General features: G+C 52.6%; 5 protein-coding genes across 5 annotated transcripts; 4 read left to right on the plus strand and 1 right to left on the minus strand.

The window, feature by feature from the left end:
* The first annotated feature begins 1,150 nt into the window (after positions 1–1,150).
* On the plus strand, positions 1,151–2,322 carry COCSADRAFT_127095 (uncharacterized protein). The gene is made up of 2 exons (XM_007706486.1): positions 1,151–1,443; positions 1,528–2,322. Exons 1-2 carry the CDS (start codon positions 1,249–1,251, stop codon positions 2,095–2,097), a joined length of 765 nt encoding a protein of 254 aa, XP_007704676.1. The 5' UTR covers positions 1,151–1,248; the 3' UTR covers positions 2,098–2,322.
* A 602-nt stretch (positions 2,323–2,924) lies between these two features.
* On the plus strand, positions 2,925–3,905 carry COCSADRAFT_252578 (uncharacterized protein). Its single transcript, XM_007706487.1, has 3 exons — positions 2,925–3,101; positions 3,161–3,490; positions 3,635–3,905. Exons 1-3 carry the CDS (start codon positions 3,046–3,048, stop codon positions 3,741–3,743), a joined length of 495 nt encoding a protein of 164 aa, XP_007704677.1. The 5' UTR covers positions 2,925–3,045; the 3' UTR covers positions 3,744–3,905.
* Positions 3,906–3,947: 42 nt separating this feature from the next.
* Positions 3,948–4,749, minus strand: COCSADRAFT_252588 (uncharacterized protein). The gene is made up of 3 exons (XM_007706488.1): positions 4,629–4,749; positions 4,490–4,549; positions 3,948–4,440 (listed from the first exon to the last, which is right to left on the minus strand). The coding sequence occupies exon 3, from the start codon at positions 4,419–4,421 to the stop codon at positions 4,068–4,070; it is 354 nt and encodes a 117-aa protein (XP_007704678.1). The 5' UTR covers positions 4,422–4,440; positions 4,490–4,549; positions 4,629–4,749; the 3' UTR covers positions 3,948–4,067.
* A 3,600-nt stretch (positions 4,750–8,349) lies between these two features.
* Positions 8,350–11,576, plus strand: COCSADRAFT_203422 (uncharacterized protein). Its single transcript, XM_007706489.1, has 3 exons — positions 8,350–9,001; positions 9,141–9,376; positions 9,516–11,576. Exons 1-3 carry the CDS (start codon positions 8,810–8,812, stop codon positions 11,176–11,178), a joined length of 2,091 nt encoding a protein of 696 aa, XP_007704679.1. The 5' UTR covers positions 8,350–8,809; the 3' UTR covers positions 11,179–11,576.
* Positions 11,577–12,213: 637 nt separating this feature from the next.
* On the plus strand, positions 12,214–13,667 carry COCSADRAFT_40850 (uncharacterized protein). The gene is made up of 2 exons (XM_007706314.1): positions 12,214–12,573; positions 13,004–13,667. Exons 1-2 carry the CDS (start codon positions 12,414–12,416, stop codon positions 13,351–13,353), a joined length of 510 nt encoding a protein of 169 aa, XP_007704504.1. The 5' UTR covers positions 12,214–12,413; the 3' UTR covers positions 13,354–13,667.
* The last annotated feature ends 280 nt before the right edge of the window (positions 13,668–13,947 follow it).

Consider the following 13,947-nt stretch of genomic DNA (forward strand, 5'->3'; position numbering starts at 1 on the left):
TTCACGTCTGCGTGTACTTGGTTGTCCGGTGGGTGAGGAGCTTGCTTCTCGCTTTCTAGACTAGCGGTCAGTATAAAAATTGCAACAAGATGATACTGGGTATTTCTTTTACTTGTTTTCAGACTGTTTGTCGGTCTGGCCAGTTGCATCTATGTCCCCAAGTGCGTCACCGACCATTTGCTCGTAAAGATTGACTGCATTGAGCGGAATCTAACCGCTGTTTTCTAGCAACATGTGTGCTAGGTGAATGTCTTCAATCCTGGTAACATTTACGAATGCATTCAAGAGGATTCGTTGCTGCACAGTTAGACGTCCCAACGAGTTTTCAGTTTCCGGGGGGTTTTCTTCTTTTTTGGAAGACATCGCGAAAGTAGGTGTTGTGTTACGAGAGTATTGTTAACGATGGGATGATTGAAGGGGGTGCTTAATGATGAAGATGCCGAATACAATGCTAGATGTCATTGGAAAGCGGATGAGCATAATATAGGTTACCCATTTCGGTCGGCTCTTGTATACCTGCTTCAAGAAAAGTGATTTAGAAGGGTAGGTGCTTGTTATTGGAAGGTTACATGCCCGCTCTTTACGTATTCGGGTGGTTCTTGTAATACTAGTGCCCATCTCAAAAAGACTCCATTAGTTGTTGTCGGGTTTGATACTCATCTCATGTAGGCAAAGTCGCCATTGTTTTCCTCTTAGAAGCTGAGCATCTGAGATACCACTAAACAATAGTAAAACTAGCCGCTAGATAGCATTTCCACTTTTGGATGCGAAAAATGTCTACATGGCCCTAACGCGTATATTGTTGATCTACTAGGCGGCAATAAAACCAGTAATAAAATATATCACGCGATGTATTTCCATCACGATATTAGAATGTAGAGTCACTGGTTTGTAACCAACTTGGATGTAGTAAGATATGGCAATGGATTGAGAGCACTAGTTGCGACACCATGTCATATCCCAAAAACACAAAAGAAGGCAAAGCACATATTCCGGTAGAACAGTAACAGCATAAACATACAGAAACAACATTCCAAGGACATTCAAGGTTGCAAGGAAGAAGTGGGCACCCCAGGAATCTTCCAAGCTTTAACCGAACTGTCCCGCAGCTGCGCTCCGCCTATGACACCATCGCGCGGAAGAGAGTCCCGACATCTTGTTTACACCACCAAAGCATGATTCCAATGCGGGCGCGTCCAGTGTCCCTTGCAGCCGTTTCAACGACTCCCTACCCGCCAATCTGAAGCAATGTACGCATTGACATTAGCTGGCATACCAATCGCCATAGGCGCAAACGAAGCCGTGCACCAGCAACGGCTTCTAGACGAAGAAGCAGAGGCCGAAGAGCGCCAGGAAGAGTTTTATCTCGACGTCTTTTGTGATGCGAAGAGCAGGAAGAAAGATGAGGTGCATGGCGCGATTGTCGTCTTGAAAGACGGAAAGGTACGAGACACCCGCTTCACGACCTGGCACAACACAGCATTACATGGGAGAAGAAGAAAAGGCAACGTGCTAATGAAAATGTAGATACGCCTCTGGCCCAAAAACTCCAAAACGGGACTCCCAAAACCGGGTCCAAACAACGAACCGCCTCCCCACCCATTCACAGGATTCTACCTACCCTTCCCCTCCTCCGAACTCCCGCACCGCCCCATGCCCGCAGCCCCAGTCCTCGGTCTCGTCAGCACCGTGCCACCATCTTCGCATCCATTTCCTTCCTCACCCGAATCCTCTGCTCCGTCTACTCCCTCTCCCGCACCAAAAACCGCCCCAAGACCGGCGAAACCAAAGCTAAACTGGATCTATGCACACAAAAAGACACGCGAGTTGCGCTACGGACCCCGATCTGAAGCGAAGAAGCATAAAATCGGACCGTGGGATTGGACGGAAGATGAGCAAGGGTTGACACTGGATGATGAGGAGTGCCTTGTTGCTGTGGAAGAGGAAAAGGGAGGGTATGGGTGGGCTGTGTATTGGGATCGGGAAGATGATTGTTTGAAGGGAGTGGGGGCGGGGCAGGAGAAGAGAGTGCTGAGGTGTAGTTTGGAGAGGAGGCTTATTGAGGAGAAGAGGATCAAGGGGTTGGATGAGGATTGAGGTGATGAGAGAATGATATGGCTAGCGAGGAGTTGAGAGGGTAGGAGGGTTTTTGGGGTGAATTTTGATGAGGTTGAATTTTACATTATTTCATGCAAGGCAGGTTTGATTTGATTCGCTGGTGTTGCTAATCTTACTGTACAGACGTATTAAGAAGTAACGACGTGTAGGCTAAGCTAACTATTGGTACATGAGTACTTGTTTCCGAGACATAATCCAGAGGGGTTGCATCGTGCAGTCACGATATACTGATTATGGAAGAGATTCCAGGCGTGGCAAATATGTGCATATCACACTGAGAAAAACAGGAGTGCTGCTATTCCTACATACAACTGTGTTCGTCACGTACAACGTACACGACGGTAGTCCCAGTCTACTATTCCATGTCCCCCGTAGCCACACCCGCCTACCCCTCCCTCCCATCATCCGATCCCAGAACAATCTCATTACATCGTACCACATCCGACCCTCGCTCGTACCGCGATTCCAAGGAGAGCGCATCGATCACCCGTGCGCGATTCGATTTGCGCCATCTAGTAAGCGGGTCGTCGCGCGCGCCTCGCATGGGATCCCTGTTGCTGGGCCACACAGGCGCGCGTGGTTTCCCCGGCAAGACGCAGGGACACACCCACAAACGCATAAACACAACAATACACACGCCCAAATAGTCCATTTAGTAGTGGGGTGCTTTGCCAACTCGAACATTCACAATTACGATTTACGCTTCTTCACCTCCCCCTTTATTCAACGAACATCAGTACGAAAAATACAGAAGTTTTCTTTATTCCTTTACGAGACCTTGCTGCGCTTTCTTCCTCCCTTTTTTTGCGGCTAGTAGCTGGATCTCAGGGTAGTCTTTGCAGTGCATACCGGACTTTTCTGCGGTGCTTGGTAGCAGCGTTGTGTAGAACCTCCTAACGGCGTGTACGACTTTGAACGACAAACATAATGGCTCTCTCATCGAATGGACGAGGAAACGGGCCCAACGCCACTGTTGCTCAACGGTACGTCTCTCCCCCTCCACCTTCGCCATCGCCGATATAGAACTAACTCACATCTCCAGCCTCCAAAAGGAACTCATGGACATCATGACCAAGCCCACGCCCGGCATCACGGCCTTCCCCGACGACGAAAACATGACAAAGTGGACCGCCACCATCGACGGCCCCGCAGACACACCCTACGCAAACCTCGTCTTCAAGCTCTCCATGGAATTCGCAAACAACTATCCCTACAGCCCACCAACCGTGCTCTACAAAACCCCCATCTACCACCCCAACGTCGACTTCTCGGGCCGCATCTGCCTCGACATCCTCAAGGACAAGTGGAGCGCAATCTACAACATCACCACTGTGCTGTTGAGTCTGCAGAGTTTGCTGGGTGAACCGAACAAGTGAGTAGTAATAGTAGTAGTTCTTATTTCATATGCTATCATGTCATCTCAACAACAACAACAACAACAACAAGAAGGAGAACAAGAAGCGCAAAGTAGTGGATATATGTATAAGATATGTATGGAAACTAACAAACAATACAGCTCGAGCCCTCTAAACGGCCAGGCTGCCGAGCTCTGGGACAAGGACCCTGCAGAGTACAAGCGTCTCGTACTGGCTCGCCACAAAGCACCCGAGGAACTAGACGCCTGATCGATACAGTACACACATAGTACATACATATCACGGGACTACTATTCCTTTCCGTTCTTTCCGTTCCGTTTCCCCCCCCCTCTTATGTTTTTATACCAAGTCAGGGTTTTACGGAAAGCGACTTCTCTCGGCCGCCGGTGTATCTCTGGTTCTGTTGAGTGGAGGGGAGAGGGCCTTGCTTGCCTCTGGCAGATGGATGCACTTGTATCCCGGCACATGTGGGAAACGGGTGACTAGTCGGTCCGGTTGGAGGGGGAAGGGAGGTTTTTTCTTTATTTGGCGCAACAGACTTGCCGATGAACGGAGGGGTTCGGTTTGTGGGTCTTACTTGGGTTTCTTGAGCAAGAGAGGAAATAAGGCGTTGGTGGCGTGAGTTTGAATGGGATTAGCAACAGAAGTTTCATGCAAGGCTGTTTTATTGAAGAAAGATGGAGGCCTAGTAGGTTTTTTTTGTGAGCAAAAAAAATTGGAGACTTGCGGTCTACTAGGTAATTTTGCAATGCAATTGCTTTCTTGTTCTTGTTCTTGTTCTTCTTCTTCATTCTTCTTTGGTTTTCTGGGGGCAGAGAACTTGTCCGGCGGCATCAGCAGGAGGCTTTGTGGTCTTGGCTTGTCCCTTTCTTGTGCTAGGGCAGGTAAGACCGGGCTTGGAAGCAGGCAAAGACGTTGCTGCAACATTGGGGGCGACCCACGCTATCTACGATGTTGAACCATGGAAACTCTGGCAATGGAGGCGGGTTGATTACCCTTTTTGTTTTCCGTTCGGGTATGGTTTTTTGGGGGGGTTCGGGGATGACGTGAACCTACTACGCTCTAGTAAGAGTAGTTCCCATTACGTGTGCACAGCCGTGTGTTTCGCTAAAATACGCAACACATGCCACATACAGCTTCCTAGAATGAAATCAAAGTTTGAACCGGGTCATGTTTATTCCCCCCCCTCCCTTCTCTTTTCCCTTTTGCCAAACGGGCCTTCGTATAGCAATTTTGGGGCAATATCACCTACATACATGTTATATACAAGTATGTACGTACATATGTATGATACTTGCAGCATGACGCACCCCCGGTAAGCAAGCTAGCACATAGCCTGATCCACCCAAAAAAAATGGGGGATGCAGCCCCCCCTCATGGCTCATGCGCGCAGCGAACGAGGGATGCGAGCGATGCGAGCAAGTGAGAGTAGAGAGAGCAGAAAGCCAGTCGAGGCGTGGGCATTTGCGCAGTGGGAGCAGGAGCAATCGACGGCGTTAATCCGTCGGGGCGCCCCACGCACGCCCGCCACTACCGCCGCCGACGTGGGCGGGATCAGTAGCCGGGGGGGGGGGGCAAAAGGACAAGGCAGGGAGTGGGCAAATGGGCAAGGGCGGCGCGGGCGTGCAAGCCCCAACCTGGGAGGTCGTGTGCGTGTGTGCGTGCGTTTGGGTGGTGGTGGTGGGTGGCCGGCTGGCCGCAGCACGCGCCGCGCCTTTTTTGCTGTCAGGGCGCATCGCATCAACGGCAGGGCTCCAACTTCAGAGTGGAAGGGATCTGCCTTTGTCGTCGATCAGGGCAAAGGCAGCTTCCTAATAGTTACTATATACATGGTTTCGCTGCTGCTGCTGTTGCTGTTTGTCGTCGTTGTTGTTGTCGTCGTTGCTGTTTAGGCTTGACTGCATATACCGTACCCATGTTCTTCTTCTTTTTTTTGTGTCTGCCGTTTTAGGGGGCTAGAGCGAATAGGGAAATTGGGGCGGTGTGCGTAGGGCGATGAAGTTTGGGTCGTCGAGTTTTGATCAAAGAGGGCTGGATGTGCAATTAGGGCGTGTTTGACGTGGCGCTCGTGCAGAGGAGAGCGGCGCCTGCTGAGTGTGGTTCAGCTTTGGCATAGCAGTTGGTGCTGAGCTGTCGAAGAGCTACTAAACTTGGGGCATAGTACATAACGTCTGGCCCAAAAGACACCGACTGCATTGAAACGCGAGATTGATACGGAAGGAGACAATTGTGTGACGGCTTTCATTTCGCAAACGGCGGCCGTTCATGCATGCGGGTTCAAGGTCCGATGGACTTGGACCGTAACCACCACGACCGACATTACGAATGGGAATGTAAGGCGATATGATACATGGCCCCCCCGGGTCTCAATCTCCCAAACGGTCTGGCCCTTGGCGAGGGCAGCGCGCGTAGCTCAGAGCACATGACGCAGGCTTGCCGCCAGTCAGCTGCCAGAGGGAAAAAAAAGTACATTTCTCGATCAGAGTCTTGACGTAGACATGTGCAACTGTGCACGCTGCAACTTTGGCCGACGAGGCAGGTGATGAGCATAGTACTATGTGCAGTCTGGCAATCTAGGGGCCGGGCTCGATTCAACTGTCCATCCTAATTAGATGAGATAAGCGTGGGCGTGGGTGTGGGTGTGGGTGTGGATGCTTGCAGTGCGGGGAGAGTGCAAAGTGCTTCTGGTCGAGAGTGCCTGTTGGTCCCATTCGTCCAAGAATGGCTCCGATGCAAGCACCACTGCGGGCTTTTAATACATTTCGGGACATGGGCTAGTGCAATACGAGGAGAGAGGGAGAAAAAAAGCACAAATGGTGATATCTTCTTGTATGGCCCTCTGACAAGGTACGTAGCAGTGGATGCTGCTGACATTGCCATATGACATGCCAAGATCAAGGCTAGCTTTGCACAGAGATTTCTTCCGATCTCAAAATCAAAAAAGTAGACGTTAGGTACACGAGGGGCAAGCCGATGAAGAAAAAAAGCATCCGCACTGACATTGCAGTCGTCAGCTTGGCTGGCGGTTGGACGGTCTTGTGACAAAAGGCTGTCGCACTTCATCTATGTGCCATGCGGCTGGTTTGCAAGGGCAATATGGCCAAAAGAGGCGACCAGGGGCATCTGGATATTGCAGGTACATAGATAAAAGTACGTACGTACGTACGTACTTGTGTCGGACGGGGCTCTCACAAGGCAAAAGGCATGCAGATTCAAGGCAGCTTGTTCAGCGTAGCGACCAAACAAAGTGGCTGGGGCTCAGAGGGCGATGATACTATGGGTAGTTGACAGCCGTGTTTGCAGACGGCAGTGGTGTGGTGTGGTGTGGTGTGGTGTGGTCAGGTCAGGTCAGCAGCGATGGAGGGGCTGCCGGCCGTGTTTGGGGTACAGGTTGGAGTACAGAGGCGGGCGTGACAAGTCGAGGTACATGGTGGTTCCCTTAGCGGTCGGTTATTGTTGCCGGTGGCCGAGGTGGGCGTGAGGTTCCGGAGCGGATTGATTTGGAGGGCCGTGGGCTAGGGTGGTAAGTAGTGCGTCCCCATTGCGCATGACGCTGCAGCCATCACGCCGTGTGCGAATCATGGAATCTTCTCTGCGTACGGGCGCACGTTGGCTGGGATGGGTGGTGTATGTAGTGTGTACTGTGTAGGGTGCGGTGGAAAGGTGTGGCTGAATGCTAGCAGGTGGGGGGTCGTACACCTACTCGTACATGCACACACACTCACCCATGGCTTGACTCGTGCCGCCGCCCGAGTTTGGGCGAGGAAACACGACGAGTGTCAGCAAACACAAGGCCCGCCCCGCACCAGAGGGCGTCGTGGCGTGTGAGGATGGAGTCGTGAAGGGAGGGAGGGATAGATGGACTGGCTCGCGGTGCCGGCATGAGTACCGCACGCTCTGCTATGCCTGCGCACGCTGCTATTGCTGTGTGGTGTGGGCTGTGGGCTGTGGGCTGTTCCGCAGAGGGTGCGGGGCTCCCGGCAGCACCAAAATAGGCCGGGCTGATCCTGACCACCCACCATCACCCATCACCCATCACCACCGATGCCTATGTACCCGCCATGCCGGATGACAGCGCGGGTGACGCGATGCTCCCTCCCATCCGCCCTTTTCCTAAGTCGCACCGCTGCCTTTTCTTTTTTCCTGCTTGTCAGGCGATGCAAGCCTCGTTGGCAGAGAGGCCTCCAATCTCAGTGTCGTGTCCCCCAGGCTGGCTGCGCGCCCGTCTGAGGCATCGCTGCGCCGTGGTCTCAAACATGGGCCCAGCCATGGATGCGAAACAGGTACGCCCGCAAGCGACCCTGCCCTGCCTCGCGCGACAGGGCCCGGCTCCCAAATTCCGCCGTCGTTTTTTAAACGCAGAGCCATTTGCTGCCCGCAAATACTCCCACGAGTGACGGCGGACCTGCCCAGACTTTGCCAGACTCAGCACACTGTGCAGCTTTGGTCAGCAAGCGTTGGACCATGGCGCCGGACAAGTGGATCGAGTCGACTGGAGCCCGTCTCCGCCCTTGACGCCGCCGGCCTACACACTACTAATACTCCATCTAACTCCCTCCCCCGTGCCCGCCAGCCCGGTTGCAAAGAGGCCAAAATAAACACCAGGCGGCGTGCTTTGCCTTGCTCTGCCGTGCGCCTTGCCGTGCTGTTGCTGCAGCTGGTGCTGCAAAAAAAAAAGACAGGTACTTGTGTGAGTACAAAGCGGGCCGGGGCTGGATTCGGTACCCTGGACAGGCGTAATCGTTCTATGCGCCCTTGTTCGGGACCACCGCCGTCGAGGCATGCGGCGTCCGCTGGCTGGCTGGTTGGCTGGCGTCCTGGCTGCCGGCCCTCTCGCCGGCACACCACCACCACACCTCACGCTGCTTCCCGCCCAGCTCACCTTTCTTCACATCGCCCGTGTGCGAAGACTCTGGAACTTTGTCGTTATTCTTGTCTGGTTGTTCCTAGCCCTTGGTCCTGCGTGCGTGACGACCAATCGTTTCATCATCGTACCTTGACCCCCGTGCACGCTCGTTCGCTGGAATCCGCCGCGCTATGACGGCCTAAGCTGTCTGACCTGTCTGACGGTCCTCACGGTCCTCCGAGCAACGAGCCCTTTGTTCGCTCCTTCGTCCTCTCTGAGCAAACCACCGCCTCATTCAAACACCAGACGCCTTCGTCACCAGGCCTCTGCCCCGAACCCGGCCACCTGCTTGCTCTCCGCTTGGTGCCTGGGTGCTCTCTCCATGCATTGCACTTCCTAGCAACACCCGGGTGCGAGCTTCACACCTCGTTCCACCTCATTTCCAAGCCTGGCTGCCACCCACCCCAAGATGGCTGCACAGCTACTTCCCACGGGCGGCATTGCCCTCATCGGAGCCCCGGATGGCGACATCGCATCCAAGGACGCCAAATGCACCTCCGTCCAGGCCATGCAGGTGGACATTACCCAGGACATCATCGACGAGCTCCTCGAAAATGCCAGGGGCGGAAAGCAACCACAGATAGTCTTTGGACGCACTCCAGTACGTGTGCACCCATAGCCCCCGAAGCCCCATGCTGCCTGCACGCTAGCTGCCATGGCTCGTCGTTGTCGTCGTCATGGGGCGTTCGACTGGGGGGAACGGGGTAATGCAGCATGACCTGAGCTAACCACAACAACAGCAACTCAAATATGGCGACAAGACGCACATGCTGCAGAGCAGCGCCGAGCTTCATCGATACGAACTATACAAGTCCAGCGAGGATAGCAGCGACGACAGCCAACTCGAATTCGCCGGTTTGATCTACCACAGTCTCACAGTCCACAAGGCGGAAGATGTCACGGCAGGCGTAGACTCAGCGCTGGAGCAGCTGAGGAGCAACATGGCTGCCATCTCCGAGTTCAAGGAAGCCAACAAGTATGCCTCCCCAGTGGCCCTGCGCCTGCTCTTGCCCCTTTGCCTTTTGTCGAGAGACTCGAGCACCCTTGTCGCATGATGCAGCCATAATGTTATGGCAACCATTTGTGCACACCAGGACTAACAATACTTGCTGCAGGACAATTGTTGCCGATGCTACACCAGGACGCACCCCGGCCCATCGTCGCTTCCCTTCGACGGGCTTCAAATCCTCGCACCTTGCGCCTTCACCCCTGCTGAGCGCACCATCGTCGCCCATGCACAAGCGCCCACCCACTTCGCAACCCACAAACAGCCACGATGTCGTTGTCAACGCCCTCCGTGTCCCCGTCATCCACCTTCTCGCGCGCGAGCCGGCCACAGAGGCCTCGCTCGCTGCCACGTGCCGCACCTCGCTAGCCAGCATCCGAGATGTTTTGCCCAAGATTGCGAAACGCTCTACAACCGACTCCGACAAGTGGCAACTCACTGACAAGTCCTTTCGTGAAGTCAACCCCTACAAGTTTCCCTATCAGAGCTCGGAGGAGCGTCAGCAGGCCATTGACAGCGCCATCAAGTCGTTTGATCGCCAACGACTGTCAAAAGACGACAAACTCTGGCAGATTCTGCTGCCCCAGGACCAACGAGGCCAGGGCATTTGTTTGTCACGTTCGACAGTGAAAGCACCTGAGGCGAAGCCGAAAGCAAGCACCCCCATGCACAAGATTTCGGATCTCACCAAGAAGAAGCCTGCAGCTAAGAAGGCGGTCGACAAAACTGTCCCTGAGCGGAAGCCGAGGGCTACAAAGGATGGCGAGTCCAAGCAAAAGGCTGCAAAGGAGATTGAGATCAAGCCCAAGTCGTCAATCAAGGAAAAGTACTTGGCGCGCCAGAAGCTAGCGGTGAAAGAAGTGAAGGAGGTGAAGGAGGTGAAAGAGGAACCCACAAAAGCTTCGACCCTAGCCACGTCTACACCAGTCACTTCGACTTCACGCCCCGCTGCACCTCCTATCCACAGCACACCCTCAACCGACGCTTCCAAAACCCGTGCAAAGAAGCCATCCACTGCAGAAGGCAATACCACGATTCGTGCAAAGCCCAAAATGCCAGTGCGAGATGCACAGAGGGACCGCCCTGTTCAGAGGCCCTTCAAGCCCACCATGCCAGTAAACACCAAGCCGAAAAACCCCTCGCCGCTCTCAGCTTCGCCGCCCATCAACGCCAGCGACTTGGACCAGTCACATCCTGCCCATGAGGCTCTCGCAGCATCGCCTGCCAAATCTTCCACCAACTCCGACCGCTCACTCAAACGCAAGGCCAACGACATTGACAGCGACATTCACAACCACAACATCGTGGCGAAGAAGCCGCAGGTCAGCCGCGCAACTCCGAAACAAACCTCCTCACATGGCAATGGCAAGCCCAATGCCTCTGCGCCCTCATCCACTAGCTCAATTAAACGCAAGTCCGACGACTCATCTGCATCCAACACTCCTTCTACCGCGCCAAAGGTTCGCAAGGTTGCCAACATCGACACTGGCCTCGCCTCGCGCTACCACCACAACAACCCTCGTGCGTCGCCGGGCGCCTCTTCCTCGTCTACCACATCCCCATCCATGCCGAGCCTGAGCTTCCGACAGACTGTCGAGCTTTCGCAGAAGTTCCAGAAGTACTATAAGAAGTACGAAGAGCTGTACTGGGAGCTGACGGAAGCGGAGAAGCCGCCAACCGAGGCCCAGCGAAACGATCTGCTCAAGATGCATAAGAAGCTGGAGGAGATGAAGAGAGAGATTAAGGCGGGTGCTGGTATGCACCACCGATGAAGGAGCGAATCGTGTTATCGCTTATGAAAACTGCATTCAGTACGCGCTTGATTTCATTACAGCACAGCTTTGCATATATACCCACAGCCTACCAGTCTGCTAAGAATGGCGGCCAATCTGCATACCCTGAAAAGGTGTTTGGACATGTTTTCTGATTTGGGTGTTTCTTCCGGGCGTTTCTTGGGTTTACAGATGTTCAAGGGTGCATTGTGGATATGGTGTTAATGTTTGGTCATGTTTTGCACGCCTATGTACGTGCGGTTCGCCGACACTTATTCCCAACGTCTATGAACGCGATGATCTTTTATGCCGGTAGATACTCAAAACGGTTTTTGTTTCCAAACTCAGCATTAGTAGTATAGAATACACGCTCGAATCTTATCAGAAGCTTTTTGCGGTCTGTCTCTTGATGTTTGGTTCGTAAGCTCTCAGAGCTCCATTTGCCCAGTACATGGCTGTTTTGACGGGAAAATGTGATCCACCAACACGATCACACATCCAGCCATTCATGCGCTAAAAAAAGCTGGCTTAACGCCGCCCACATCTCTATCAGGGAACCCGGGCGCCGCGCGACCTGTATGAGGAATATATGGTTATACTCGTGAAAGGTGAATGTGAATACCCTTCTTTTCCCCTCCTCGTATACCCATCACGACAATAGCGAAATCCAATAAACGTTACTTATAAAACGCCAACTATTCATAGTAAGTAAGAAAGAGGACCCAGCCTCCCCCCACCCCCCAAAATGATCGCCTTATTGCCGATCGCAGCATCCAGACCAAGCACCAGCAGCACATCCTGCCCACCCTCCTCCCCCCCCCCCCCCCAAAACCTGCCAAGCCCCACAGCCCCGGGAGCCGGGGGGCGTGTGCTCCAAGCAGAGCCAAAAAGCCCGCTTGCGCAAACTTGGGAGGATCTACAGACTGCTGCTGCTGCTACTTGCTGTGCATCATCCCTGCTCAACGCCATCCACTTTTTTCTCTGGGCAGCGGTGGTTCTCAGCCCTAACCTTTCCTTTAACCTTTTTTTCTTTCAAACAAACTGGCGCTAGTTTAAAGCGGTTTGTTCGGAGTGACGCAATGTTGATCATCATCACTCTTCTTTCTTATCATCATCAGACATTAACGCACGTAACGACTTAACTCGCCCCGCATCTCTATCTTCTTTTCTCTTTCTCTCTTCCTTTCTCTCGATTTCTTTTTCTTTGATTGTTGTATCGGGTTGATTAGATTTTGATGCGCCTACTACGAATACTATTGTCGAATCTCGTTCGCTCACCGAGTAAACGCGAGTACGCGCACGTTCACGACGTGCAGATTAAGTGGGACGGTGTGCTGAGTGTTAAGGAGGGTGGGAAGGGGTCTTCTTCTTCTTCTGCGAATATGGCGCTGAATGGTATGTTGAATCCGTGGATACACAGGAGTTTGGGCCCCTACCCCCACCCCTCTCCCACACACACACACACACACACACACACACACACACTCTCTCTCTCTCTCTCTCTCTCTCTCTCTCTCCTTCCTCCCTGCGGTGGGGGTAAACGAATTCCCTGGACCGTCGGCTGGTTTTGTGCCTGAGTTTTATTTCCGGGGAAAGATGACGTACGAACCGTGCCCTCCCCCTTTTGTTCGTTTTGTATGAAACAGGGTTGGGGGGTTGTTGTGTGTGATTGTCAAGCACCGCGTGTTTCAGGAATTTTCGTTCCAAGGTTGAGCGAAGGTGGGGGGGTTCATGCATTATCCATCAATTTGCGGAGAATTTCCCAAGATTGACAAGAAAAGATGGACATGTTTTTGCTAATCATGTTTTCTGGGGTTGGATACAGTTTTCAAGCAACCCCTCGCACTACACTCGACTCAACCGCTAACGGGCTTCACGCGGACCGGATACTGCGAGGTGCCGCCGTCGGATGCGGGTAACCATGCCATTGCGGGCATCGTTTCAAAAGAGTTTCTGGACTTTTCGGCGGCCCGTGGGAATGATTTGCGCCAGGTGGGGCTGACGGATGGCTGCAAGTGGTGTTTGTGTGTGAGTCGCTGGAAAGAGGCGTTTGATGCGCGGACGGGGCTGGATGATAAGAAGGTGCCCAAGGTTGTGCTCAAGGCTACGAATGAGAAGGCGTTGAGGGGGTTGGCGATGGAGGACTTGAAGAAGTTTGCGGTTGATGCGGAGTAGAATGGTGGGGGTTGATGAAATTGGTATTGGGTATACCCTACGACCTAGACTGAACATTACGAAACTCTTATGGCTACGTTCACATCACTCTTTTTTCTTCTCCTGTATATTCAAAAACTCTCTTGCTTTCCTTTGATAGTAAGCTCCATATCCTCTCCCTACCTCAACATTCTTTATTAGTCCTCTGACTACCTGATGATCACATGTATATCTGTACAAAATCGACCCAACACATAATCTCCATACTTCTATTCCACACAGCCCATAATAGTAAGAAACTTATACCTCTTAGTTCTGGAATATACACAACATATTCTAACTCGTACGCAAAATACCTTGAGGCCTCCGTTATTTCCTACTCCCATCTCCTGTCCTTTTCCTTTTTCTTTCACCCAGTTTACACATTCTACATACACATTAAGAAAGGAACACCCAAGAAAAGAGTTCATTGCAGCCTAACCCCGTTTTCTGTTGCGAACAACTATGGCTGGTCTAGATTCTAGTTTCTCAAACAGTGCTTAAGATAGCAAAAGCAGATTACTCTGGTTGGATATTACCACTTCCTTATGTTCATCAAACAAAAGTATAGGTTGC

The sequence above is a fragment of the Bipolaris sorokiniana genome (genome assembly GCF_000338995.1).
Source record: "Bipolaris sorokiniana ND90Pr unplaced genomic scaffold COCSAscaffold_16, whole genome shotgun sequence".
Classification (NCBI taxonomy): domain Eukaryota; kingdom Fungi; phylum Ascomycota; class Dothideomycetes; order Pleosporales; family Pleosporaceae; genus Bipolaris; species Bipolaris sorokiniana.